General features: G+C 34.2%; 1 protein-coding gene across 6 annotated transcripts in view; it reads left to right on the plus strand.

Moving 5' to 3' along the window:
* DENND4C (DENN domain containing 4C) overlaps positions 1-26589 on the plus strand; it is a 130357-nt gene that overhangs the window by 35190 nt on the left and 68578 nt on the right. For all 6 annotated transcript variants that reach the window (XM_024126915.1, XM_024126918.2, XM_024126917.2 and 3 more), the window contains exons 2-10: positions 1057-1378; positions 10855-11107; positions 12042-12111; positions 14052-14221; positions 17018-17256; positions 18833-18899; positions 19941-19999; positions 20883-21027; positions 24144-24319. In XM_024126915.1, the coding sequence (XP_023982683.1) occupies positions 1074-1378; positions 10855-11107; positions 12042-12111; positions 14052-14221; positions 17018-17256; positions 18833-18899; positions 19941-19999; positions 20883-21027; positions 24144-24319 (1484 nt within the window). In that variant the 5' untranslated portion in view covers positions 1057-1073. The remainder of the gene's footprint in view (positions 1-1056; positions 1379-10854; positions 11108-12041; positions 12112-14051; positions 14222-17017; positions 17257-18832; positions 18900-19940; positions 20000-20882; positions 21028-24143; positions 24320-26589) is intronic.

Below are 26589 nucleotides of genomic sequence, written 5' to 3' on the forward strand. Positions count from 1 at the left end.
AAGATCATAGAAATCTTGACTCAGTGTTCATATTCTCTAGGTTTCTACCATGTATTACCTAAGTCTCTTAATATGTATTTTGTATAACTTTGTCATCTTTGGTTATGGTTTTTTATGCTCTGTCTGGTATCTATATATGAAATAGTTAATGACCCCTAAACTTACTTAGTTTACACAGTGTTTACATAAAGTTTTTAAACTATAGGGACAGACTCCTGATTGGATTAAGAGACTGGTTTAATTATGCTTATTACTAGTACCTTTATCTTTTCTGTTAGACTTTGAATGATTCATGATGAACTCATTTCGTTTGTTTAAATGTGAAGTTCGCTCTAGGAATTCTGTAACTCAAAAGAGAATGACTTTTAAAAAATAGTATGAATTTTGTACGTTATGTGAATTTTGCTGAAAGGAAAGCACTGTAGCCCACTTCTGATAGTTTGATTATCCTTAACAGGGCCTTAGGCACATAATAGGATCATAGTTGCATTACAGATGAATCGATGCCGTAAACTTGTACTTCATACGGGGTAAAAGCTGACAAGATGATATCAAAACAAGCTTCTTGGGTTTCCCTGGTGGCGCAGTGGTTAAGAATCCGCCTGCCAATGCAGGGGACACGGGTTCGAGCCTTGGCCTGGAAAGATCCCATGTGCTGCGGAGCAACTAAGCCTGTGTGCCACAACTACTGAGCCTGTGCTGTAGAGCCTGTGAGCCACAAGTGCTGAGCCCACGTGCTACAACTACTGAAGCCCACCTCAATGAGAAGCCTGCTCACTGCAACGAAGAGTAGCCCCGGCTTGCCACAACTAGAGAAAGCCCGTGCGCAGCAATGAAGACCCAAAGCAGCTAGCAATAAATAAATAAATAAATTTATTTATTTTTTTTAAAAAACAAAAATACAGTCTTCTTCTACAGAATAACAATTTGATTATAAATCTAACTGGGAAGTGTGCCTGTTAATCACTTGTTAACTCAGGATTATTTTAATTTAGTGAGTTAGGATAAAGCATTTTATTTAATTGATGTCTTTTTTTTTTTCTTCCTCTCTTCTAGGATATATAGAAGCAGCCATGATAGAAGACAAAGGGCCAAGAGTGACTGACTACTTTGTTGTGGCAGGTCTCACTGATACATCTACTCTTTTGGATCAAGAAATAAATCGTTTAGATACTAAGTCTACTGGACCTAAAGCTCCAATTACAGACATTGCAGTTATTAACAAATCAGCTGGGGAAACAGTACCTGAGGGTTACACCTGTGTTGAAGCCACTCCGTCAGCTCTGCAGGCAAACTTGAACTATGGAAGTCTGAAAAGCCCAGAACTGTTCCTCTGTTATAAGAGAGGGAGAGATAAACCACCCCTTACTGACATTGGGTACGGTGACTTATTTTCTTTTGCTTTAGTGAAGAGAATAAAATTTATTTAAGGTTCATGGCAATAGAAATTCAAAATCCTTGATAGTTCTATTATTACTTGTTACTTCAAAATCAAGTATAGTAAGATATTATGTATCTCTGTCCATCCTTACTGAATTTCTCTGTATAGGATTGAGTCATTAGATTATTTCCTTTCAAAAGTATATTGAAATGAAGGCATTAGAGCCTGAAATTAGATTTCATTTCTGTTTGCACGTATCAGATAAGCTTATTAATTAAACATAAAAGAACAAAAAGCTATAATAAAAGACAGTATATTTTTAAGGAGCTAGTTGGGTTACGCAATGAGCTTTTGTGAAGCTCTGAACTCATTTAACAAAGGAACATTCCTGTTTTAAAAAATACAGTTGGGACTTCCCTGACAGTCCAGTGGTTAAGACTCCCTGCTTCCTCTTCAGGGGGCACGGGTTTGATCCCTGGTTGGGGAACTAAGATCCTGCATGCCCTGGGGCATGGCCGCACACGCAAAAAAAGATGAAAAATACAATTGCACTGTGTGGTTTTTAATGCCAGGAGCAAAGCATTTACGGTTTAGAAGGAGTGTAGTTGTTATGAGGTATTTAGTGTCTTAGTCCACAGCCAATGAAGATCATTCTTCTTTGTAAAAGCTTTTTCTCCAAAAATGTCTATGTTGACTCTTCTTTAAATAAGATGTGCTTTTAGAATACCTATAATACTTTACCATATATACACGTCATGTATTAAGCTCTTTTGCTCATTATAATTACCATCAGTTAGTACAAACATATGTATTTGAGAGCATGTTGGGAAATATTCGGGATCAATTTGTTCATTTATGCAAAACACGCAGTTGGAATTTTGATGGGGATTGCATTTAATCTGCATATCAATTTGGGGGAAGTATTGCCATCTTTACCATATTAAGTCTTCCAAACTATATGAGTTGTCTTTCCATTTTTTCAGGTCTTATTTCTTTTAGCACTGTTTTATGGTTTTTAGTGTACAAGTCTTTCACTTCCTTAATTAATTTTAAAAAATATTTATTTATTTAATTTATTTGGTTGCGCCGGGTCTTAGTTGAGGCAGGTGGCCTCTTTAGTTGTGGCTCTCAGGCTCCTTAGTTGTGGCTCACCCGCCTCCTTAGTTGTGGCATGCCTACTCTTAGTTGCAGCATGCATGTAGAATCTAGTTCCCTGACCAGGGATCGAACCCAGGCCCCCTGCATTGGGAGCACAGAGTCTTAACCATGGCACCACCGGAGAAGTCCCTCCTTAATTAATTTTATTAAATATTTCATTCTTTTGGATTCTGTTATAAACGGGATTATTTTCTTAATTTCTTTTTCGGATTGTTCATTGCCGATGTGTGGCAACACAGGTGGGTTTTATCAACTTCATGTGTTAATCTTATACCCTGCAAGTTTGCTGAATTTGTCAGCTCTAATAGCTTTCTTGTGGATTTTGGGGGGATTTTTTATTGTATAGGATCATGTCATTTGCAAATAGAGATAGTTTTATTCCTTCCTTTGCACTTTGATTTATCCCTCCCAAACACACCCCCCTTGTCTTATTGCTCTGGCTAGAACTTAACAGTATGGTGTTGAATAGCAGTGGTGAAAGCAGGCATCCTTGTCTCATTCCTGATCATAGGTGGAAGGCTTTCAGTCTTTCACCATTGAGTATGATGTTAGCCATGGGTTTTTCATAAATGCTGTTTATCATGTTAAGGAAGGTCCCTTCTGTTGCTGGTTTTATGAGGGCTTTTACCATAAAAATGTGTTGGGTTTTGTCAGTTGCCTCTTCTTTTTTAATTGATAACGATCATGTGGATTTTTCCTTCATTTTATTAATGTGATGTATTACATCGATTGCGTTTCTTAGGTTGAGTTCCTCTTTTAATGTAACCATTAATACCATGCCTAAAAAATGATTAATTCTTGAATATCATCATATATCCAAACTACCCTGATTGTCCCACGAAATGTTTTTTTTTTAAACAGTTGGTTGCTGGTGGTTCTGTTCATAGTTGTTCTGATATTAAGAACGGTAGTGAGCTGCTACATTTGACCACCACTTGTTTTGCTCATCATTTCCTTTACTGTTCCAACAGAGCTCTGGTGAAATTGTCCCAAGGTCCTCATTATGTTCAAATTGCCAAAGCCAAAGGATGTTTTGTCCTTATCTTACTTTACTTTAACTCCTTTAGTATAGTACATATCACCCTATTTAGCTTCTACAATTTTCCTTCAAGTCAGTACAGTTGCAGTGGGGGTCATACAACTTTAGAAGATTAGTGGACATAAGAGCCAGTTTAGAAAGGACAGAGCATGACTGGGAATTGGAGTTATAGAGGCTTCTTTTTGAAAGTGTGACTTTAAGGGAAAGAGAAGATAGTTATGGGCCTTGCTATTTTGTCCATGGACCAGTATTGTCCATAGGGCCTGTGAGTGTGTTAGAGAGTCAGAATCTCAGGCACTGCCCTAGACCTACTGAATCTGTATTTTAATGAAATCCCCAGCAGCAATGGTTTAGGATACCTGGAAGGTGAGGGGATACAGAGTCCAGGGCTATTTTTTAACATTTCTCCCAGGAGAGAACCTTGAACATCTTTATATTGAAGGGAAGAAACCAATGGAGAAGGAAGGGTTGACAATATAGGACTGAGAGGTTTTTACTGTCAGTTCTTTTATTTTCTCTATGGTTTTCTTAAAAGATAGGTAATATCCATAATAGGATGGGTATAGGATAAAAGTTTGATAATATTCATGTCAGTTGAAGGGAAACCAGCCCCAGGGACTTACCTTGTGTTCCAGCCCTCACTGTTCTCTCTGTTAGCCATCCTTTAAAGGTTATCTGTTCACATCCTCATCCCCAGACCTCCCACCATATAGTTGTAATTAAAAGGGTATAAGTCTCTGAAAGATGGTTGTTCCTTGTGATTCAGGGGCATAACTTAAAAATGATGACTTAGATAATTATACTTAGATGCTTTCAGGTTGCAAGTGGCTCTTTCATATATATATCTTGCAGTTCACTAAGGCTTCTAATTTCTGTTAACTGATCCAGGTTTGCTTGAGTGTGCGGTCGTCTTTTAGCTGATCATGGTGGTAAAGTTTCTCTCCAGATCAAATAATTGTTAATATCTGGTGATTTGGTCTTTTTTCCCCCTTTCCCCTCAATTAAGCATACTAGTGAGGTTTGGAAAAACCTGTTAGCCAGTATAAAGACAGGTACCCATCTCATTCAACTAAATATGAAATAGAGTTGTCAAACTTTTGACCTTTTGGACTGTTTTATAAACAAGATGAGTTATTTATAAAAATAACAGTTTTTGTTTCCTGGAAAAGATGTTAAGTTAAAATATGTAAAATCTGATTTTCCCTCATAATTTCAAATACTCCATAAAGTGTAATTTAAACAGGTCACTATATTATTGTATATGTCAGATGTGTTTTTGAGATAAAGAATCACAGACTACTATACAAAGTTCTTATCTTCCTTTGCTTATCAGATTGATTGACTTTCATATGAATTTTTTTTTCCTGCACTTTTGGTTTTTGAAAATTTTCAAACATACGGAAAAGTTAACAGAATATTGTAATAAACACCAGTATCCTTTTCTTCTAAATGGTAAACTGTAGTATAATGAACAATATGCTGTCCATGGAGATTCAACAAATTAACATTTTCCAATATTTTTGTTAAACTATTTGAAACAAGTCTGAAGCTATCATAACAATTCTCCTATGAATACTTCACCATGCATCCCTTAAGACATGTTCCTAATGACCATGGTGTATAGAAAATTAATAATTCCATCATATTTTTCGGTATCCGCTCCCTAGCCAAATATTTGCAGTCGTCTCAAGAATGTTTATTTATAGCTTAAAAAAAAAATCCAGGATCCTGTCGTGGCTTACCTGTTGTATTTGGTTATTGTACCTCTTTAGTCTGTTTATCTAGGACGTTCCCCAGCATTTTTCTGTGATATATAGCCATTTTGAAGAGTCTGGGCCACTTGTTTTATAGAATGCCCTACATTCTAGATTTATCTGATTGTTTCCTCATCAAGTCATTTAACTTGTTCCTTTATTGTCAGTATTTCCTGTAAACTGGATGTTAGGTTTAAAGTCTGTATTAAATGCACATTAAATATTTTTGGCAAGAGTACTTACAGATAGTGCTAGCATCAGGAAAGCATGTAGTGACAGATTGTCCCATAATTAGTGATGCTAAGTTCAGTCACTTGGTTAAAATGGTTAATTGCTTGCTATCTATTGTAAAGGAATTTTTATTTTTTCTGTTATTTAAGTAATTTGTGGAGTTGTGGGCATTGTTTAAATATCTTGTCCCCTAACACCTTTTCACTTACTGTTTCCATTGATCATTGCCTGGATTAGATCTTGTATGGGGGGATGTAAAATGAGACTTTTCTAATACTGTCATTTAAAAAATACATTTTTAATTGGCATTTTATTATAATGAAGAGCTTTCCTATTCTCTTGGCCTCATTTTTTTTAATGAGACAAATTTTAAAATTTGTTTTGAGTATAATTGAGGAACTGTGAATTTTAATTTATTCCGTTTGATAAAAGCAATTACAATCCTTATTCTTTTGCCCAAATTGTCCCAAGTTTGGCCAATGGGAGCCCTTCCCAGCTGACTGCTATGTCAATCAAAATTTGGAGCTATGTGTATTCATTGTTTACTAAGGTGTCTATTTTTTATATAAATAAATATTTATATAAATTGTGAGTTCATACTCATATTTCAACTTCAAATTTTAACATTAAAAACTTACTGAACTCATTTTGGATTGTATCTTGTTTCTCTTATGCTGAAAATCTTGGTTTCTAAATCATAAATATGTTACTTATTACTTTATCTTATTTACATAAGGTAATCTCAAGTTATAGTATCAGTTTTACTACCAATAGTAATTCTGTTACTGAGTTCCTTGTCCCTAGAATAAAACCCATTAAGCATTTACAGAGTACTGTGTTAAAAAATTATATGAAATAGTTTTTCTATGTGGTTATATTACCAATTTGCTATGCAGTTAGGTTCATGTGTTCCTTTTTGTGTTTCATTTGTTTTAAAATTCTTTCTTTTAATATGGAAAATATTGTTGCGGTTCAAAACACATAAAAAGATATATTTAGAGAAGTATTGCTTCAGTTTCTGTTTCCTCTACTCCTTTCTCCATACTTTCTGCCCTCTCCTTCCCTGTTGTTTAGTTTCTGATTTATCCTTTCAATGTGTGTTTTTACAGAAATAAACAAACACATATGTGTGTATAGTTTTATTTCTTCCTCTTAAACAAAATGCAGATACTGTGTACACTATTTTATACTCTGTTTTTTCACCTAACAACATCTCCTGGGAACCACTTCATTTCTGAACGTGAAGATCTTTCTCACTCTTTTTTTTTTTTTTTTTTTATAGCTTTGTAGCACTTATTTGTGTGGATGTATCATACTTTATTCAGCCAGCCTCTATTGATGGACATTTGGGTTCTTTCCTATCTTGTGCCATTAAAGAATGCTTTGGTGAATAATGTTGTGCATATGTTGTTACATATTTGTGGAGTTATATTTTCAGGTAGATCCTAGAAAGGAATTGCTGGGTTAAAAGATACATACACGCATAATTTTGTTAAATGTTACCAAATTTCCCTCCATTGTGATTGTGCCATTTTATACTACCATCATCACTGTATGTGAGTGCTTCTTTCCCCACAATGCCATCAACAAAGTATGTGGTAAGATTTTTGAATTTTTGTCAGTCTCGCAGTAGAGAAATGGTATGTCAGAATAATTTTAATGAGGTTAAGTATTTCTTCAATGTTTAAGGACCGTTTTTTCTTTTGTGAACTGTTAATGTCTTTTGGCATTAACTGTTAATGTCTTTTTTAAAAACAGGTTTTTGATTAATTTATTCTTTTAAAATTCAAGATAGTGGTTTTCCTTAATGATATAGTGATTAGAAGGGAGAATAATGAGAACCATTGGTGATTGTCTGTTTTTTGGTCTGGAGCTGGTTATACAGGTTTGTACACTTTATGTCAATAAACTGAGCAATATGCTTAAGTAAAAAAATAAAATAAAATAAAAACAGGTTTTTGGTCTTTTCCTTGTTTTTTTAATGAGATTTTTATGTGTTAGGAAGATGAACTTTTTGTAAAAATAGTCTCACCAGATGTTTTCTCCAAGTTTATCAATTTGTCTTTTTTTAAAATTGAAGTATAGTTGACTTACACTGTTATGTTAATTTATAAGATATACAGTGTAGTGATTGAATATTTATAGATTATACTCCATATAAAGTTATAAAATATTGATTATATTCCCTGTGCTGTACATTATAGCCTTGTAACTTATTACAAGTAGTTTGTATCTCTTAATCTCTTTTACCTATTTTGCCCCTTTTCCATTCCTCTCCCCTTATAATTTGTCTTTTGACTTGGTTTACAGCGTTTTTTTGTCATGTAAAGTTTATTTATTTATTTTTTTAATTTTTTTTTTTGTGTGGTATGCGGGCCTTCCTCTGCTGTGGCCTCTCCCGTTGCAGAGCACAGGCTCCGGACGCGCAGGCTCAGCGGCCATGGCTCATGGGCCCAGCCGCTCCGCGGCATGTGGGATCCTCCCAGACCGGGGCGCGAACCCGGGTCCCCTGCATCGGCAGGCGGACGCGCAACCACTGCGCCACCAGGGAAGCCCCAAAGTTTATTTTATGAAGTTTATTTTCTTACTCTTTTCTTTTATTGCCTCTAGATTTTGAGTCATAGTTACATTTTTCTTACTGCTAGGTTTTCTTTTAGTATGTTTTCATTCTTTACATTTACATATGTGATCCACTGGGAGCCCTTTCTGTGTTTAGTGTGAACTACAGATAGAATTTTGTTTGTTTATTTTTCCCAAATGGCAATTTGCTTATTCAAGCACTGCTTATTAAATTAGAAAGTCCATCTTTCCCTCAGTGTATTGAGGTGTCACCTTTATCATATACTAGATTTCTGTTCAGTGTTCTTTCTATTTACTCATTTGCCAATACTATTTTGATTTAAATATGGAGGCTTTATAGTGTTATATTTAGTTGGGCTTTAACAACTTCATTGAGCTATAATTCACATATCATACAATTCACCCACCTAAAGTGTACAATTAAATGGTCTTTAGTATATTCACAGAGTTGTGTAGCCTCAATCCATTTTAGAACATTTAGAACATCACTCTAAAAAGAAACCTTATACCCTTAGCAGTCACTCTCCAATACTCTTTCCTACGCTCTAGTCCTAGGCAACTACTAAATTACTTTCTGTCTCTGTAGATATACCTGTTCTGGACATTTCATGTAAATGCAATCATACTATATGTGGTCTTTTTTGTCTGGCTTTTTTCACTTAATATGTTTACAAGGTTCATCCATGTTGTACTATGTATCAGTACTTCTTCATTTTTATTGATCCATGATATTGTTACATGGCTATACTACAGTCTACATATCCATTCATTAGTTGATGGACATTTGATTGTTTCCACTTTTTGGCTGTTGTAGATAATGATGTTATAAGCATTTGTGTACCAGTGTTTGCATAGATGTGTTTTCTTTTCTCTTGTGTATATACTGAGAAGAATCTATGTTTATTTTTCCTCTTGGGTCATGTGGAAAATCTATGTTTAACCCCCTGAGGAACTGTCAGACTGTTTTCCAGAGCTGTTGATTTCCACCAGCAATGTATGAGGATTCCAATTTTTCTGACACTTGTTATTATCTGTCTTTTTTATTCTAGCCATTCCCATGAATGTGAAGTGGTATCTCATCATGGTTTGATTTGCAGTTCCCTAATGGCTAATAGTATGTTCAAGATCTTTTTATCTGCTTTTGGACATTTGTATATCCTCTTTGGACAAATGTCTATTTAGATTCTTTGCCCATTAAAAACAAAGAAGATGTTTTATTTTAAAATAATTTTACTTTTACAGAAGAATTGTAAAGATAGTACAGAGAATTCCTATATATCCTTTGCCAGTCCTGTGCCCATTTTTAAATGGTGTAATTTTTTTATATTGATTTGTAAGATTTTTTTTACATATTCTGGAAAGAATTTCCTAGTTAAATATATGATTTGCAAATATTTTCTCACAATCTGTGGTTATTTCACTTTCTTGACGGTATCAGTTGTAGCACGGAAGTTATTAATTTTAATGAAGTCCAGTTTATCTGTTTTTCTTTTGGTGTCATATATAAAAAGGCTTAGTCTAACACAAGGCCACAAAGATTTATTCCTGTGTTTTTTCTAGGAATTTTATAGTTTTAACTCTTACATATAAGTGTTTGATCCATTTTTGGTTTTCTGGTGTGTAGTGTAAGGAAGGGGTCCAACTTTGTTCTTTTGCATTTGGATATCCAGTTGTCCCAGCACCATTTGTTGAAAAGATTATTCTTCTCTCATTGATTTATCTTGCCACTCTTGTCAAAATCAATTGACTGTAAGTGTATGGGTTTAATTCCAGACTGTCCACGTTATTCCATTGGTCTGTATGTTTATCCTTATTCTAGTACTGCACTGTACTGATGACTAGATTGGTAGTAAGTTTTGAAATGGGGGAGTGTGAATCCTCCAACTCTGTTGTTTTTTTCCAGATTGCTTTGGCCTATACTGGGTCCCTTGCATTTCCATATGAACTTTAGGATTTTGTTGCCTATCTCTAAAAAAGCAGACAGCTAGGATTTAGATAGTAATTTGACATCTAACCAATATTAAGTCTTCTTATCTACGACCATGAGATGACTTTTTATTTATTAGCTCATCCCTAAGTTCTTTAAACGGTGTTTTATAGTTTCAGTCAGGGGATTTTTAAAGGTGAAATTTTTTTTTTTTTTGTGGTATGCGGGCCTCCCTCTGTTGTGGCCTCTCCCATTGCGGAGCACAGGCTCCGGACACGCAGGCCCAGCGGCCATGGCTCACGGGCCCAGCCGCTCCGCGGCATGTGGGATCCTCCCAGACCGGGGCGCGAACCCGGTTCCCCTGCATCGGCAGGCGGACGCGCAACCACTGCGCCACCAGGGAAGCCCTAAAGGTGAAATTTTGACAGGAATTATGAAGGTAAATTTTGTGAAAACATCTGAATACTAGATAAAACTTCTGAGAATTGACCTGAGGATGATTGTGGTATTGCCCCTTTTTTGTTTCATATGTTTCTTGTAATAAGCAATAAAAAAAATCAAGTTGTTTGATCCTATTTACACTTCTAAAATTGTATTCTAGCTGTTGAAAAATAGTAGGAGATTTATAATTCCCAAAGTAATTATTTTAGTTTTGGTTTGCAGTTAAGATTTGGGAAACAACAGGGGAGACCAAAAAAAATTTATTTTGTTCTCAAGGAGAAAACTAGCATTAACCTGACATATGTTTACTTATCTATTTATTTCTTCCCTCCCTGCCATGCAGAGTTTTATATGATGGGAAAGAAAGACTAATTCCAGGATGTGAAGTGATCCAAGCCACACCCTATGGTCGCTGTGCCAATGTCAACAATAGTTCAACTACTTCACAAAGAATCTTTATCACTTATCGAAGGGCTCCTCTAATTCGACCCCAGAATTCGTTGACTGTAACTGATATCTGTGTTATCGTAACCAGTAAGGGAGAAACCCCTCCTCATACCTTCTGCAAAGTTGACAAAAATTTAAATTGTGGAATGGTAAGAATAAAGTTTCATTTCCAAAATTTCATATGAAAATTAAAAAAAATTTTTGTACTTCTCTTTATTATTGGGCTTATTATTTATTCTCAGTTTATATTGTCATGGGTTTTTTTTTTATTACTTTTAGCTCTCTAATTTTTATGGTTCATAATAACTTAAAAAAATCCTTAGCTACCTGATGTTTTAGAATAATTTCATCCAGAAGATAGATACTTAAAGTCAGGGATTTTTTTTTTTTTCTGATATGTGCTAATACATTACACTAATATACAGGTTTTGTTAGCTTTTGGGGTTTAGTGGTGTCTTCAAGGACAATTGCAGGGAGATTGGGTCAAGACACCCTTTATGTTTATTTATTTATTTTAAATATTGTAGTTTTCATATTTATTTTAAAAGGGCTCTACTGAAGAAGAAAATGCAACATATACATTGGATTTATAGTTTTATGACACTAAAGTTTATTGTTGGGTTATGTTTATTTTGAAAAACAACTTAAAGCAAACTAATATTAGCTTAAATGAGGTATAGGCAGAGATGACCCATGCACCCAAGGCTATTAGTCAAGACATGTTTGCCTCTGGAGATGATGACTTCTTAGCAACTAGTGACCCCGGTCTTCCCTAGTTTGGGCTCAGCCACGTTTTGTGCTGTTTCTTTCAAATAGAGGCAGCCTCTGCATGATTACAGAATTGTAAAATTTTTGAAACAAGCTTTGCATCAGTTTAATTTTCGTGGCAATTTTTTTTATTCCTTTTCTTCTAGTGTTTTCAGTTTCATGTTTTGCTATATTGTATACTATATAGTCTGTTTGATAAACCTGTTTTAAATAGACTTCCCTGAGGAAATAATCAAAATCTTTAGAAGACATTCAACAAAATCAATTTATTATCACTCTTTTGTCTTTTTTTTAAACCTAATTTATATTTTACAGTGGGGTTCCAGTGTGTTTCTGTGTTATAAGAAGTCTGTGCCTGCTTCTAATGCAATAGCATATAAAGCTGGTAAGTAAATGAAAAAAAAAAGGTCTCTGTATTGTTGCACACTAACATTTGGTTAGAAGAGACAGTGTATGCTCCCTTATACAGTTCGTGGAATTGATCTATTCATAAATTGAATTATCTGTAACTTTAGCATGTAAAGGCATAAGTTTTCCTAAATACATTACATACTACAAGATACATTAATATTACCCCCCACCAACAAAAATATACTGTTAATTAAATGGAAAATTTTATTCCAAACAAGCATTTTTGGAATAAACATTCAATTTTAGTCTACACTAATAGATTTAATAGTTGAGTGGAAGATATTTACTCTCTGACCTTTTATATTTTGGCAGTCAGAAAGGTGTCAAACTACATCTTTACTTCTTATATATTTCCTTCTCTTATCTCTGTGTGTCTGATTTGAAACCACATGTTACTTGCCATAAAAGGTGGAGTTGCTTCCTTTCTCCCTTGTTGCAAAGAATCAGCTATATGGAAGAGAGGAGGGCCTGAGAACCTTTTCTGCCATGAAGTGTTTGAGAAATCTATCGCCACATTCTTACTGCACAGTAAAGTGTCAAGGGCTGTAAAGATTTAAGTGTGACCTCTTCATCCCACTGGTATGGTGGGATAAAAACTGAAAATACAGGTATGCTCCAGTTGTAAATAAAAGAGATACTGGAATACTTCTTTGTGAAAAGAAGCAGTGTCAATTACTTTTTATTGTGCACAATTTTTGGAATAAAGTTTTACTTCAGGGAAGTCAGGCAAATCCATATATGAGAAATCTTAATTGTCCTCATAAAGACATTCATACTAATGTATCAAACCATTTAATATAAAAATAAAGGCAGCAATTAACAATTATAAATTTCAGTATCACTTTAAAATGTAATACTGTTAATATTGCTGTAATGTGTTGATTATATGTGATTTCCTTAGAAGTTTTTGTTTGTTTTTGGTGGTGAGAAAGTGTCAGTTAAAGAAAACGTATAGAAACGAGTTTTGTGAAGGTGTTCAGGTATTTGATATAAGACACATATTTTAGAATAAAGAATTTTGGAGACTGAATTTGGACTCAAAATTCTGCTACTGACTTTCAAGTGTTTAACCTAGATGTGGTCTGTGTATTAGAGATATTAGAGGCTAATGAATTGATGCCACGTAGCTACTTTATTCTGAAGGGTCTTTGTTATGCTTCTCAGAGTGCCCCCTGCTCCTGCTTCCTTGATCTCGCATACTCTGTACAGAAATAAGAGTTTCTGTCTCATTTACTTTTCATGTTACATTCATTTTACACTGCTGCTCTCTCAAGAAAAGTTTAGGGGCTGTGATAATTTCTGCTGCCTTGGCATTATTTCATAACACTTGTCCCTTCCCTGAATTTTTTTTTCTCCCCACAGAAGACTAACTGAAAGAGTTGATAAATTTCCCTGTATGTTTCTTGCATTCTCTAAGATGTTGGCAGTATGTAGGGGAAATACATTAAGATTAATGAACCTGTTGAATAGAGTTTTAACTAGTATATTTAATACATTTTAATGTTACAGTGAACTTTAAGTCCATGGGTAAAAATAAATGGTAAATTTGTTATTTATTTTAATTACTGATATGGCAAGAGAAAAGTTGATCTTGAAATTTCACAAATATTTCTGTAAAATGTACCATTAAAATATCCTATTAATATGTATTAATATGTAATATGTAAAATATCCTATTAATATGTATCCTGTTAATATGTAATTAGTAACTATTTAAAAGTAACTTTAAAAAAAATTATCGGGAGTTCCCTGGCAGTCCATTGGTTAGGACTTGGCGCTTTCACTGCCGTGGGCCCGGGTTCAATCCCTGGTCAGGGAACCAAGATCCTGCAAGCTGTGTAGCACAGCCAAAGAATAAAAAATTAAAAAATAATAAATAGATAAATAAATATCATTATGTCCTTTCTCCAATAGGTTTAATTTTTAGGTATCCAGAAGAGGACTATGAGTCATTTCCGCTCTCGGAATCTGTCCCTCTCTTCTGCCTTCCGATGGGAGCTACAATTGAATGTTGGGATCCCCAAAGCAAATACCCACTTCCAGTTTTTTCAACTTTTGTCCTCACAGCCTCTTCTGCTGAAAAGGTATATTTTTTCCTCTTTTATTAAACTTATTTTGTCCATGTTTTTAATCCATAAAATGATTACTGTAAGTTTAATGTGAATGTTAGGATCATTTGGACACAATACATTTCTGTTTAAATTTGTACTATAATGCCCAAAGTGAGACATCTACATGAAAATTGGGATCAGGATGCTGATACCCCTGGAGTGTCTATAGGAGCAAATATAAAGTCTCTGGAGAGATACCCTCAAAACCCAGGCCTCAAGATGAGATTCTAGTAAAAGTTAGAAGACATATATACCATAGGAAGAATCAACAAGACACAGAGCTGGATTACACCCTTAAGATATTGAAATGATAGAATAACAATATTAAAGATATTATAAATTGAATATATAATTGAAATGATTCAAGACCTAATAGAGGGGCTCAGAACATCAAGGAAAGAACAGGATATTTTGAAAAACGAGTAGACAGGTTGGAAAAAGAATCAAATGTCTAGAAATGAAAATATCCATAAAATTAAAAATGTAATGAATGGTTTAAACAGCAGATAAGTCATACATGAAGGAAGAATTAATGAAGTGGAAAGTAGGTTATCTTGAATGTGGCACAGGAATACATAAAACATAAAAGGAGTTTAAAAATGCAGAGGATAGAATCAAATGGACCAATAGATATTTAATGAACCCCAGAAGGAGAGACTAGAAAAGGGAGAGACAGCATTTTAAGAGCTAGTGGTTGATTGAGAGTTTTCCAACGTTGATGAAAAATTGAGTTTTTCAGGTTAAAGGTACACTCTGAATCTTCAGCAGAAAAAAAGTAAAAGTATAAAACCACCTCTTTTCATATTATAGTAAAATGATAGAATACCAAAGACAAAAAACAACCAGAAAGAAAAGACATACTTACTTACAAAAGTATAACTATTAATTGATGGCTAATTTCTCAGCAACAACAGTGAGGGTCATAAGACAAATAATACATTAAAATTGAGGGAGTAAGTGAAGATAGTTTAAACAGTATGCAGAAAGTGCTAGCCGTAAAAGAAAAGATGAGTAATAAGACCTCATTGGAGTTAAGGACATCTGTTCATTCAAAGGTATCATTAAGAAGGTGGAAAAGCAAGCCCCAGGCTGGGAGAAAGTAATGTGATACTGTAGGTATTCCATAAGGGTCTTGTATTCAGAATATTTAAAGAACTTCTATATTGTCAGCAAGGATAAGAAATAACTCTGTGGCCCAACAGGTATACACCTGAGCATATCCCAAGAGAAATGAGTGTATATATAGTCTCCAAAACACATGTATATTTGTATACTTTATTGGTAATAGCCAAAAATTCAAAACATGTATAAACAGTAATAATAACATAGAATGATAATTTAAAATGAAAAAGAGATGGCAAAACAATATTGGGAAATAAAAAGTAAATAAAACTACAGATCTAGTAGAAATTTAAAAATTGAAAACTTTCTTAGGAAATTTGATAGAATAGCCAATTTTATTGAAGTGTGTAACTAACCAGGGCTGACTCTTGTGGAGCAAACAAAAATACGTCTGTGTCCTCATTCTCCAGTCTTCAAGTTTACAGCCACTGTACTGAAGATGATAATTAAGGTTAAGTGTCCAGCAGAGTGTCTGGAACATAGTAAAATACTCACTAAATGGAAGGCCAGTACTATATTGACTGGATTGCTTACAAGTAAGCTAACCCTTTAGCTTAATAATCATTTATAGTTTCTTGCATTGAAAGCAATAAATGAATATTTTAATATCTTCAAACACTTCAGCGTTACCAAAGTTACTTTGACCAGTAGAGAACAACAAAGCCTCATTGTGATGCTTTTGACATATTGCTTGTTAAGAACCCCAGAGATGACTTTGAAATAATTGTATCTTAGAGTGTTATTTGTATCTGTAAAGACAAGGGTTAATGTGATATAACAGACACACGTATATATGACATATATACATACACATATGTATATAGTGACTAAACAGTTAAAAGATTTATAAAAGTATCACTTAACCATTTCCAGAGCGTTTTCATCACTCTAAACAGAAGTTTCTTCCACTCCTATCCTATGTCCCTCTTTTCTACTATCTGTCTCTACCAATTTGTCTATTCTAGGTAGCATATATAAATGGAATCATATAATATTTGTCTTTTTGTGTCTGGCTTATTTCACTTAGCGTAATGTTATCAGGGTTCATCCATGTTGCAGTATTTGTCAGAATTTGATTCCTTGTTAATGATGAATAATATTCTCTTGAGTGTCTGTATAGTCAGCCCACTGTATCCAGGGATGCCCAGCCTGTGGATCTGGAGGGCCGACTGTACTACATCATTTTATGTAAGGGACTTGAGCATTCATGGATCTTGGTATCCGCTGGGGGTCCTGGAATCAACCCCTCTCGAATACTGAGGGACGACTGTACCACATTTTGTTTATCTGTTCGTCTGCGGATGGACATTTGGGTTGTTTCTATCTTTTGGTTATTGTGAATAATGCTGTTATGAACATTGGTGTACAAGTATTTGTTTGAGTCCCTGCTTTCACTTCTCTTGGGTATATATCTAGGAGTGAAATTGCTGGATCATAGGGTAATTGTTTAACTTCTGGAGGAGCTGCCAAACTGTTTTCCCCCATATCTACACCATTTTACATTCCCATCAACAATGTTTGAGATTTTTTTTTTTCATTTACCTGTCATATGCACTCTAAGCAAATACTTCTTTTGGAATAAGAGAAAAAGAGAAATTAATTTTTAAAAACACTCAAATTTTACAATGGAATTTTTTTACTCTGTAGGTATATGGAGCTGCCATCCAGTTTTATGAACCTTACTCTCGAGAACTTCTAACAGAAAAACAGCTTATGCAGCTGGGCCTGTTGACACCTGTGGAGAGAAAAATGGTCTCCAAATCCATCAATTCAAACAAATGCATTTGTTTACTCTCACACTGGCCTTTTTTTGAAGCTTTTAGAAAATTTCTCATGTTTATCTACAAACTTTCTGTGTCTGGACCACATCCTCTTCCCATTGAAAAGTATGTATAATGATTTGAAGGATGTCTGGTGGAAAAATTGGATATATATATGTACATTTCATTGTTTACCTGACTTTAAGCACCAAAGTTGAAAGGGAAGGAGAGTCACAGTCATCCTACTTTTTATTTGCTCCCTTCTTCACCTGAATCATTGACTCTGAATTTAAAATTGAGGAGTGGTGGTGAGGATGACCAGATAAAAATCTTCTGAGAATTCAGCTGAGGAAGAAACTTATATATATACATTATATCGTATGTGTTCTTCCTACTCATTCTTAAATAACCAAGAGAAAAATAGCTGTTGTTGCACACACACCCCAAGTATCCAAATGACCATTGCAAGTTAAACATCTCTAAACTGATGTAGAAATTAATGGTGTTAATTGATGTTAATTGATTAATTGATGTTAAAACTAAGGTTTTGGTTTTAGCATTGATAGAACTCTACATGCTTTCCCTTTGATTTATAATTCTCTTCATCATGGAAATGTCTTGTAAGCAAGAAAAATAGATGTGGAACCACTGTCTTTTTAAAACCACATCTTTTCTGACTTCTAGTAGCACGTTGACTTGTTTGTTATAGTAAATAACTCATGTATCCTGCTAACAAAGCAAGTCAAGATCTTTGGTGGAAATGTGTTATACTGTGTGTAAACAGATTTTTCTTAAACTTTGCAAAATTTCACATTATAGCAAAAAGATTATCAGTGAAGCATACTAATTTAGTGGACAAGAGGGGGCCAGTTACCTGTAGGTTTTAAAGTAATGCTGCTCAAAAATCAGCTTTATAAAATAGTAAAAGTACTATGCATAAACACATCAAAATTTGGTATAGCAATATGGTTTCCGCTTTCTTGTTGTATTACTGGCATGACAGTCTAATGGTTCGTAAGTCTAGATTTAACTTTCAGCTGTCAGATTAACTTAAAATTGATTGGAGTAAATTTACTCTTAATAATAAGTTACCAGCCTTTTGAAAAATTAAGGTTCTATGAAATTTGTGAAAAAAAAATCAGTGCGTATCATCAATTCTTTTTTTTCAGTTGAAGTAATACTTTGCATTTAGTGGCTCCTAAGAGCTCAAAACTTTGGAAAAACTTGAGTTATTATGTATAGGTGGAGAAATAGGACAAGTGATTTGTCCTATTTGTCCAAAGTTATAGTGTAAGAACTATATTAATTTAATTAATATTATTAGATTGAATTCTGTATTAGTTTTGATTCATTATATCACAGTTAGTTGCTCCCCCTACTGATACTGATAACCAGGGCAATAAATGTTAGCTTCTTTCATGAAAACTATTTTCATGTTATTCTTATTTTCCTGGTGATAATAGGGTATGTTAATCTGGACTTTTAATCAGGAAATACATTTTGCATTTTAGAAGTTGCATTCCACTCATAGTGGAATGAGTACATTTATTTACACTAAGTAAATTTATTTATTTATTTAACTTAAGTTTTAGGTAAGTGGCTTTGTCAGGTCCAGGATGATGAATAATGGTATTTAAGATCTGTTAAAATCCATGAAGCATTTTAGAAAAGTAATTGTCTTTATTTCAAAAATTTTTTCTAGGCACATTTCACATTTTATGCAAAACATCCCTTTTCCTTCACCACAAAGGCCAAGAATCCTGGTACAGGTAATAAAAAAGAGTATGTTTGAAGGGAGTGCTGCATATGTTCATTCCAGTCATTGCAGTGTGGATGCTATGGCCCTTTCGGTTTGAGGTGGAGCAAGATGCATCCATGAAATCCTTGAATTTTCTGTATTTTATATCTTTAGCTAATATTCTTTTGTACTGTTTTTTTGAATTTTGGGTATACAGAATTGGAATAATTACAATACTTGGTTCATGACATCATCATTGGTTCATGTTTGGCCTTTATGTAGCCAACTTTAATAACGTAAAACCCAAAATGATGGTGAGGGCATGTTTTTAACATTCGAGTGGCTAATAAATATCAAATGTGAAATTGGTTATGGTTGGAAGGCGGAAGTGAAGCAGTCTATAATAGTGTTGTTAAAGGACCAGTTTCTTTTTATTTCCAGTCAGTGGCAGACCTATATAAGTATATAGCTTGTGACTTAAGCAGCTTACCATATGAGATCAGTATAGACGTGAACAGGTCTATATCCTGTCCAAAGACATGAGTTCACTGATAATGTACTTGGATATGAGAGCAGTGTCAGAGTGCCATGAAAGTTTCTAAATCGCTTTCTCTCTATTTATATACTATTTCTTCCTGGACCAATAACAGTTTGCAGACTGATCTATAGAGGAAAGCTATTTAAACATTTTTTTCTAAGTTGGTTATTAACATTATATGTGTTAGTCAAATATTGTTAATCTTGAATGTATTTCAGTTCAGCAAGTATTAATATATATTAAGCAATTGCCAAATAGTAAATATATTGGAGGCTTTTAAAAAGCAGTTATTCCATAATTTTTAAACAGCTGTATTTTAATCAATTAACTGAATCAAAATTCAGTTGAATTAACCATTTAATTTTAAAGAACTATATACTTCTAAGTAAATAACAGCTATTGTTTTATATTTTAGTACATGTTTCCAAACTGTATCAGTCTGCCTATTAAACTATTTTCCATTTTACCCTTGATCTAAATATTTAGGTTTCAAAATTGGCTTGGTTAATTTATCATTTTTTTTCTTTTTTTAAGCTATCAGTCCATGATGCGTTAATATTATCACAACCAGTTTCTACACCTTTACCACTAAGGTAATTAATGGTATATAAAATAATACATTTGTTCACTTGGAGCAGAATGCTTTAAAATATTTTAAGGGTTAGTATAATAAAGTTGTGTTATCTTTACAAACTAAGAATAGCCTTAATGTTTCTAACTTTGATAGCTGGGGCCATTCAGCGTTTTAAAAATGGAACACTTAAAGAAAGTTGCAAGATTGAACGTAGGGAATACCTCCCTTTTCCTCTCATCTCCCCTGCGCATATCCAGTTCCTTACTAAATGTTCAAGGTGAACTGATTTTACCTCCTGAAATATCTTGAATCTATTGGCTTCTCTTCATCTGTGTCACTAGTCCAGGCTAGCATGATCTTTTACCTGGACTACTTCATTATGAGCCTCTTAATTGGCACTCTTTTGCTCTTGTCTTTCAGTTTTTATCCACACTGCAGCCAATGTGTCCTTTTGAGAATGTAAATAAAAAATTGTTGGAGAATGCAAATATTTTTATTTTGGGCATAATCTCTTGTTGTTTTCATCCCTTCCTTTAATATGCTTTAGTCACAGTAGGTTTATTTCAATTTCTTGAACATGACAGTTGCTTTTCCTTGCTTCAGGACCTTTGCAAATGTTGTCTCCCCACCAACCCCTACCTTTTTCCTTTAGAGCTCAGCTCAAATGGCTGTTCTTTAGGAAAATCTTTCCTGATAAATGCCCTTGTTACCAAAGGATGAGTTTGAATCATTCTGCTATACCATCTTATTAAATTTGCTACTTTTCAGTGATGACTAAATCAGGACTTGAAATTAATATTAGATTCTCAATTTATTAATATTTAGGAAATAATTTAATAAGCAAATCTTAGCACCTTTTGGTGAAATAGTTCATAATCACCTCTTTTTCTCTCCTTTTCTAGTGGAGCCAACTTTAGCACCTTGTTAATGAATCTGGGTCCTGAGAATTGTGCAACACTGCTGCTCTTTGTTTTACTTGAGAGCAAGATTTTGCTGCATTCTCTTAGGCCAGCTGTGTTGACTGGAGTAGCTGAAGCTGTTGTAGCTGTAAGTATAGAATTTTCTTTTTAGTGCAGAATTCTTGACAAAGAATTTTTACTCTAAAGGGAAATTTCCTTCAACCAAAGCTTTGAAATTACCACTAAATGTTTAACATAAATGTAGGGTGGCAAAGAGAAATACTAGATATAAAGAAAAAAAAGTGTGATTTCTATTGAGAGAAAATTTCAATTTCTAATTTTTCATATTTTAGAGTTCTTCAGAGAATCTATATGATTACATAATAATAGAACTTGTAAATGAAGCTTACTGTATTAAATGAGAAGCTCTGGTCAATTTCAGCTGCCCTAAAATTGTGGACATGAATTACATGACTAATTTCTCCCAATTTTAATTTTTAATCATTGTGAGCCAGTAATGTATAGGAAAATCTAGGTGATTGTGAAATTGGATAATGTACAAATGTTTAGCTATTGTGAAAAGCATAAATAAAAGTTAAATCAAGTCCTGTTTTAAAACCTCTTGATGGCTTCCCATTGCAATTAGAAGGAAGTCTGATCATGTAGGGCTTTATAGGTCATAATATAGAATTTTGGATGTTCCATTTCTCTATTTTCCATTATTTGTTTAATTTAAAATAGCTGACTCTCCTCTCTGCCCTTCCCCATTTTACTCTCATGGAAGTAAGGATCTTTTTTAGGTCTCTTTTTTACTCCTGTGTCCTCAGCATTTATCACAGTTAAATAGCATGGAGTAAACACTCAATAAGTACTTGTTAAATCAACAAATGGGGTATGTCTCCAAGATATTAATCTGGTCAGAGAAATGCTGCTAGGACTGAAAACAGTAATAACCATTTGAGATGGTTTATGGGGGGCAAAGATCCTAATTATGTACTAATTTTCCAAACCTCCACAGTTGCATGTAAAAGCAAAAGTTGTTATAACATGAAAATATTTTGTTAATGAACTGACCAGTTTTAGAAAGTTCCCACTCAAGTATTTCTTCCTATAAAACTTTAGGGATTATCCATGCCCCTCTGTCTGAATCTCTGTGGCCCAGTCTCTTGCAATGTGAAATTGGAAATCTTATTAAAATGCAAGATTGTGTGAAATTTATGTAACCGATGTTGGAGAACAGCCTGAATTGCTTGCAAAACTATTGATAAATGAGGATTTGATAGTATGGCAAATTACCATTTAAAGAGGAGAAAATTGAAAAGAATCGTGACAGGTTAAATTCCTCAAAAGGAGAGTGATTTGAATATCAAAGAATATTGAAGAGTTAATGGAGCCCCATAGCAAAAATTGATGGAACCAATGAGTATTCTTGTAAAATTGACATTATTTATGATTGTGCACAAGTCAAAGGTGAAGACAAGGGTGTCATATTTTGTTGTCCAGTAGTTTTATTCTGAAATTTCTTATGTAGTTAGAGGTGTAATGTACCTTTTGTTGAATGGTAGATAGTCAGTTTTCCCTGGAGGAAATCTGAAGTCCTTGCAAAGTCCTTTGCGAGTAGTTCTAGCCCTCTGCTCTCTGATACCATTTTCTACTTCTCTCCCTCTCACGCACACTGCTCCAGCCACGCTGGCCTCTTTGCTACCCCTGGCACATACTAGGCAGTCCCCACACCTTAAGGCCTTTGCTCTAGCTGTTCCTTTTCTTCGAAGCGCTCTTCTCCTAGATACCCCCTTGACTAAAACCCTCACCTCCTTCAAGTTTCAGCTCAGTGTCACTTTCTTAATGAAGCCTACCCTGTTTGGCCTATATAATAATACAGCCTGCTTTCCCCCCTCCTCTCTCATGCTCTAAACTCTGATCGCCTTTACTTGGCTTTACTTTTTCTTTTTTTCGTAGCACTCTCTCACATGGTATATATTTTATTTATTATGTCTTCTTTTTGTTTTCTCTCTTCCTGCTAGACCAGGTGTTGGCAAACTATGGCCTGTGAGTCAAATCCTGGCTGCCACTTGTTTCTGTAAATAAAGTTTTACTGGAACATAGGCCATTTATTTACATAATGCCTATGACTGCTTTCATACATGAAGACAGAGTTAAGTATTTGTGACAGAGACAATATGGCTTGCAAGGCATAAACTATTCTTTATCTTTTACAGAAAAAGTTTGCTGGCTCTTATGCTACACTGTACATTTCATGAGGGCAGGGATCTTTGTTTCATTCACTGTTACAGCCGCATCATCTAGAACAGTTCTTGGTACATATTAAGTGCTCAGTTACTAGAAAGTAAATAAATGATTGAAGACAGAATTCCAATTCTGTTTAACCATCTGGAATAACTGGCAGAGGTAGTAAATGCTATAGGTAATTATTTGGGGTGAGTAATGATGGGTAAGGTAAGAATTGAACTAGATCTTGAAATATAGCAAGGATTTTTGTAGTAGAGGAAAGATTTTGTCATCAATGATTAAAATTTTAATATTAGTTGATTATTAAAATTAAAATTTTTTTTTTTTACTTATCAAAACTTGTCTTTTTTCCTTTTTAAAAAGAAGACATTGATACAATTAAGGTAGAGCTTTATAAAGGAAAGCTGGTAAAGATTGTTGAGGTATGTTTTATATTGACTAATATTTTTAAGATGCCAAGATTCACTGAAGTTGGATAATATTATGTTTATTTGGGCAGTTACGAAATTTTTTTTGTTGAATTTTTTAGTTGACTATTACTATTCCCAAGAGAATAATTTAAATTTTTTTAGTTCTTGGTGCTCTTAGTTGGATTTTAGTCAAAGGTTATCTTGAAAATTAACAGATGAATGAAATGCATCAGAGTTAAAGATCATGAGTTTGTTTTATAAAAGTTTGGGCAATTTTTTCTCCTTTTTCACTTTCTGCATAAAATGGGAATGTGGATTTTCTATAGGCATTAGAAGAATTAACATGCAAAGAGCTGTTAGCATTTTAATTGTGCTTATGATCATTGTCATTCTTGAAGATTTTAATCACATTGGTTCATAGTATTGCCTAGCAGTGTTTTATAGTCATTTAGTTTTTGGAATGAAGTTTAATATAGTCATTTAGTTTTTGGAATGAAACTAGACTTAAATACTCTGTAATGGTCCCTTTCAGTAGTATTAGTTAATTACTAATTCTCACTGCAAATTTAAAACTTGGTTAATTTTTTAAAACTTTTTTTCCCAGATGATCTTTCCATTTCAGTGGCAATGCCCATATATTCCCCTTTGTCCTCTTTCACTGGCAGCAGTGCTTAGTGCACCTTTACCATTTATAGTTGGAGTTGACTCAAGGTATTTTGATCTTCATGACCCACCACAAGATGTTGTTTGCATTGACTTGGATACAAACATGTTATATGTGTAAGTTGATTCTTTTTATATTATCTCCATTTATATTTTTCCCCACATGTAGTTATAGCTCATTGAAAGCATATACAAATATGCTACTTTTAAAAGTTGGTAATAAGTCTTCAGATTCAATACAATGATTCTCAATCAGGACAGGTATCAGAATCCTGGAATGTTGTGTGATTTGAAAAAGGTTGTGTTCAATATTATAATAGTTTATATTGGATAATAATGTTAACAGTAGGCAGGAGATATTTATGTTTATCAGAAGAGAATATGGATTATTAAAAAAAAAAGGTTAAAAACACTGCTTTCAGAGCTCAAGAGATGATATGCTATCTAGGTTTAATTCAAAATCCGTGTGTAAGCTCTTAAAAAATGGTTTTACCTGTTTGAGTTTAGTCACAATATAGGGTAATATGCTGTTTTCTTAGTTTTCAAGGTTTGAATTTTATAGGGATTACAGAGAAATTGATATTAAAAATCAGAGTTTGTGTTTACTGGAGGTGATAAATATGTATAGCAGTGGTGTAACTGAGGGTTCAGAGAGTAGAGCACCACACTAATAAAAGAAGATTCATCCATCCAGCTCTAGATGGATGTTTAGGAGTGCCCTCTGCAACCCTGCCCTCACAAAAACAACAAACAACGTGGGTAAGGGCAGTAAGTATTGAAACTTCCCTAGTATTAGTGCCAAATTCCAGGTCCTGGAGTGCTTTTATTCTTTACTGTTTGATAGTGGCAGAAAATGAATGGAGTAAGAATTTGGGATGAAACTTCAGTGGTCACAGCAGTAGAATTGGTTGGGAAAATAACCTTGAGTGAACCAGAAGAATAACTTAAGGAAGGAAGAAAACATTTAATGTACCTTAAAAAAATAATTTTGAAATGGATCTACCATTGTATTTTGAAAACTGTGTAATTGTGGTAGCTCTTTACTATGTTTGTTTGTTTATTTATTTGGGTTTTCAGTACTTTTTAAAAATTGAAGTATAGTTGATTTACCATATTGTACTATTTTCAGGTGCACAGCATAGTGATTCAGTATTTTTACAGATTATATTCCAATAAAAGTTATTAAAAGGTAATGGCAATAATTCCCTGTGCTATGCAGTATATCCTTGTTGCTTATTTATTTTATACATAGTAATTTGTATCTCTTAATCCTGTACCCCCTATCTTGCCCCTCCCCCCTTTCCTCTCTTCACTGGTAACCATTAGTTTGTTTTCTATATCTGTGAGTCTGTTTCTGTTTTGCTGTATTCATTTTTGTGTTTTATATTTTAGATTCTACATATAAGTGATATCACACAGTATTTAACTTTCTCTGCCTAATTTCACTAAGCATAATATTCTCTAGGTCCATCCATGATGCTGCAAATGGCAGAATTTCATTCTTTTGGTGGAGTACTATTTTATTGTATGTATATATATATATATATATATATATACACATATCATCTTTATTCATTTGTCTGTTGATGGACACTTGGTTTGCTTCCATGTCTTGGCAATTGTAAATAGTGCTGCTATGAACAATCAGGTGCGTGTATCTTTTCAAATTAGTGTTTTCATTTTTTCTGGGTATATTATATACCCAGGAGTGGAATTGCTGGATCATATGTAGTTCTGTTTTTAGTTTTTTGAGGAACCTCCATACTGTTTTCCATAGTGGCTGCACCACTTTACATTTCCACCAACAGTGTATTAGGGTTCCCTTTTCTCCATATCCTCGCCAACATTTAGTTTTTGTTGTCTTTTTGCTGATAACCATTCTGACAGGTGTGAGGTGATATCTCACCATTGTTTTGATTTGCATTTCTATAGTAACTAGTGATGTTGAGCATCTTTTCATGTGCCTGTTAGCCATCTGTATGCCTTCTTTGGAAAAATGTCTTTTCAGGTCTTCTGCCCATTTTTTTATTGTATTGTTTGCTTTTTTTTTTTTTTTTTTTCAGTGTGCAGGCCTCTCACTGTTGTGGCCTCTCTCGTTGCGGAGCACAGGCTCCGGATGCGCAGGCTCAGCGGCCATGGGTCACAGGCCCAGCCGCTCCGCGGCATGTGGGATCTTCCCGGACCAGGGCACGAACCTGTGTCCCCTGCATCGGCAGGCGGACTCTCAACCACTGCGCCACCAGGGAAGCCCCTGTATTGTTTGCTTTTTTGATAATGAGTTATATGAGCTGTTTGTATGTTTTGGATATTAACCCCTTGTTGGTTGCATCATTTGCACATATTTTCTCCGATTCCATAGGTTGTCTTTTTGATTTGTTGATGGCTTC

The sequence above is a fragment of the Physeter macrocephalus genome, chromosome 9 (genome assembly GCF_002837175.3).
Source record: "Physeter macrocephalus isolate SW-GA chromosome 9, ASM283717v5, whole genome shotgun sequence".
In the NCBI taxonomy this organism is placed as follows: Eukaryota; Metazoa; Chordata; class Mammalia; order Artiodactyla; family Physeteridae; genus Physeter; species Physeter macrocephalus.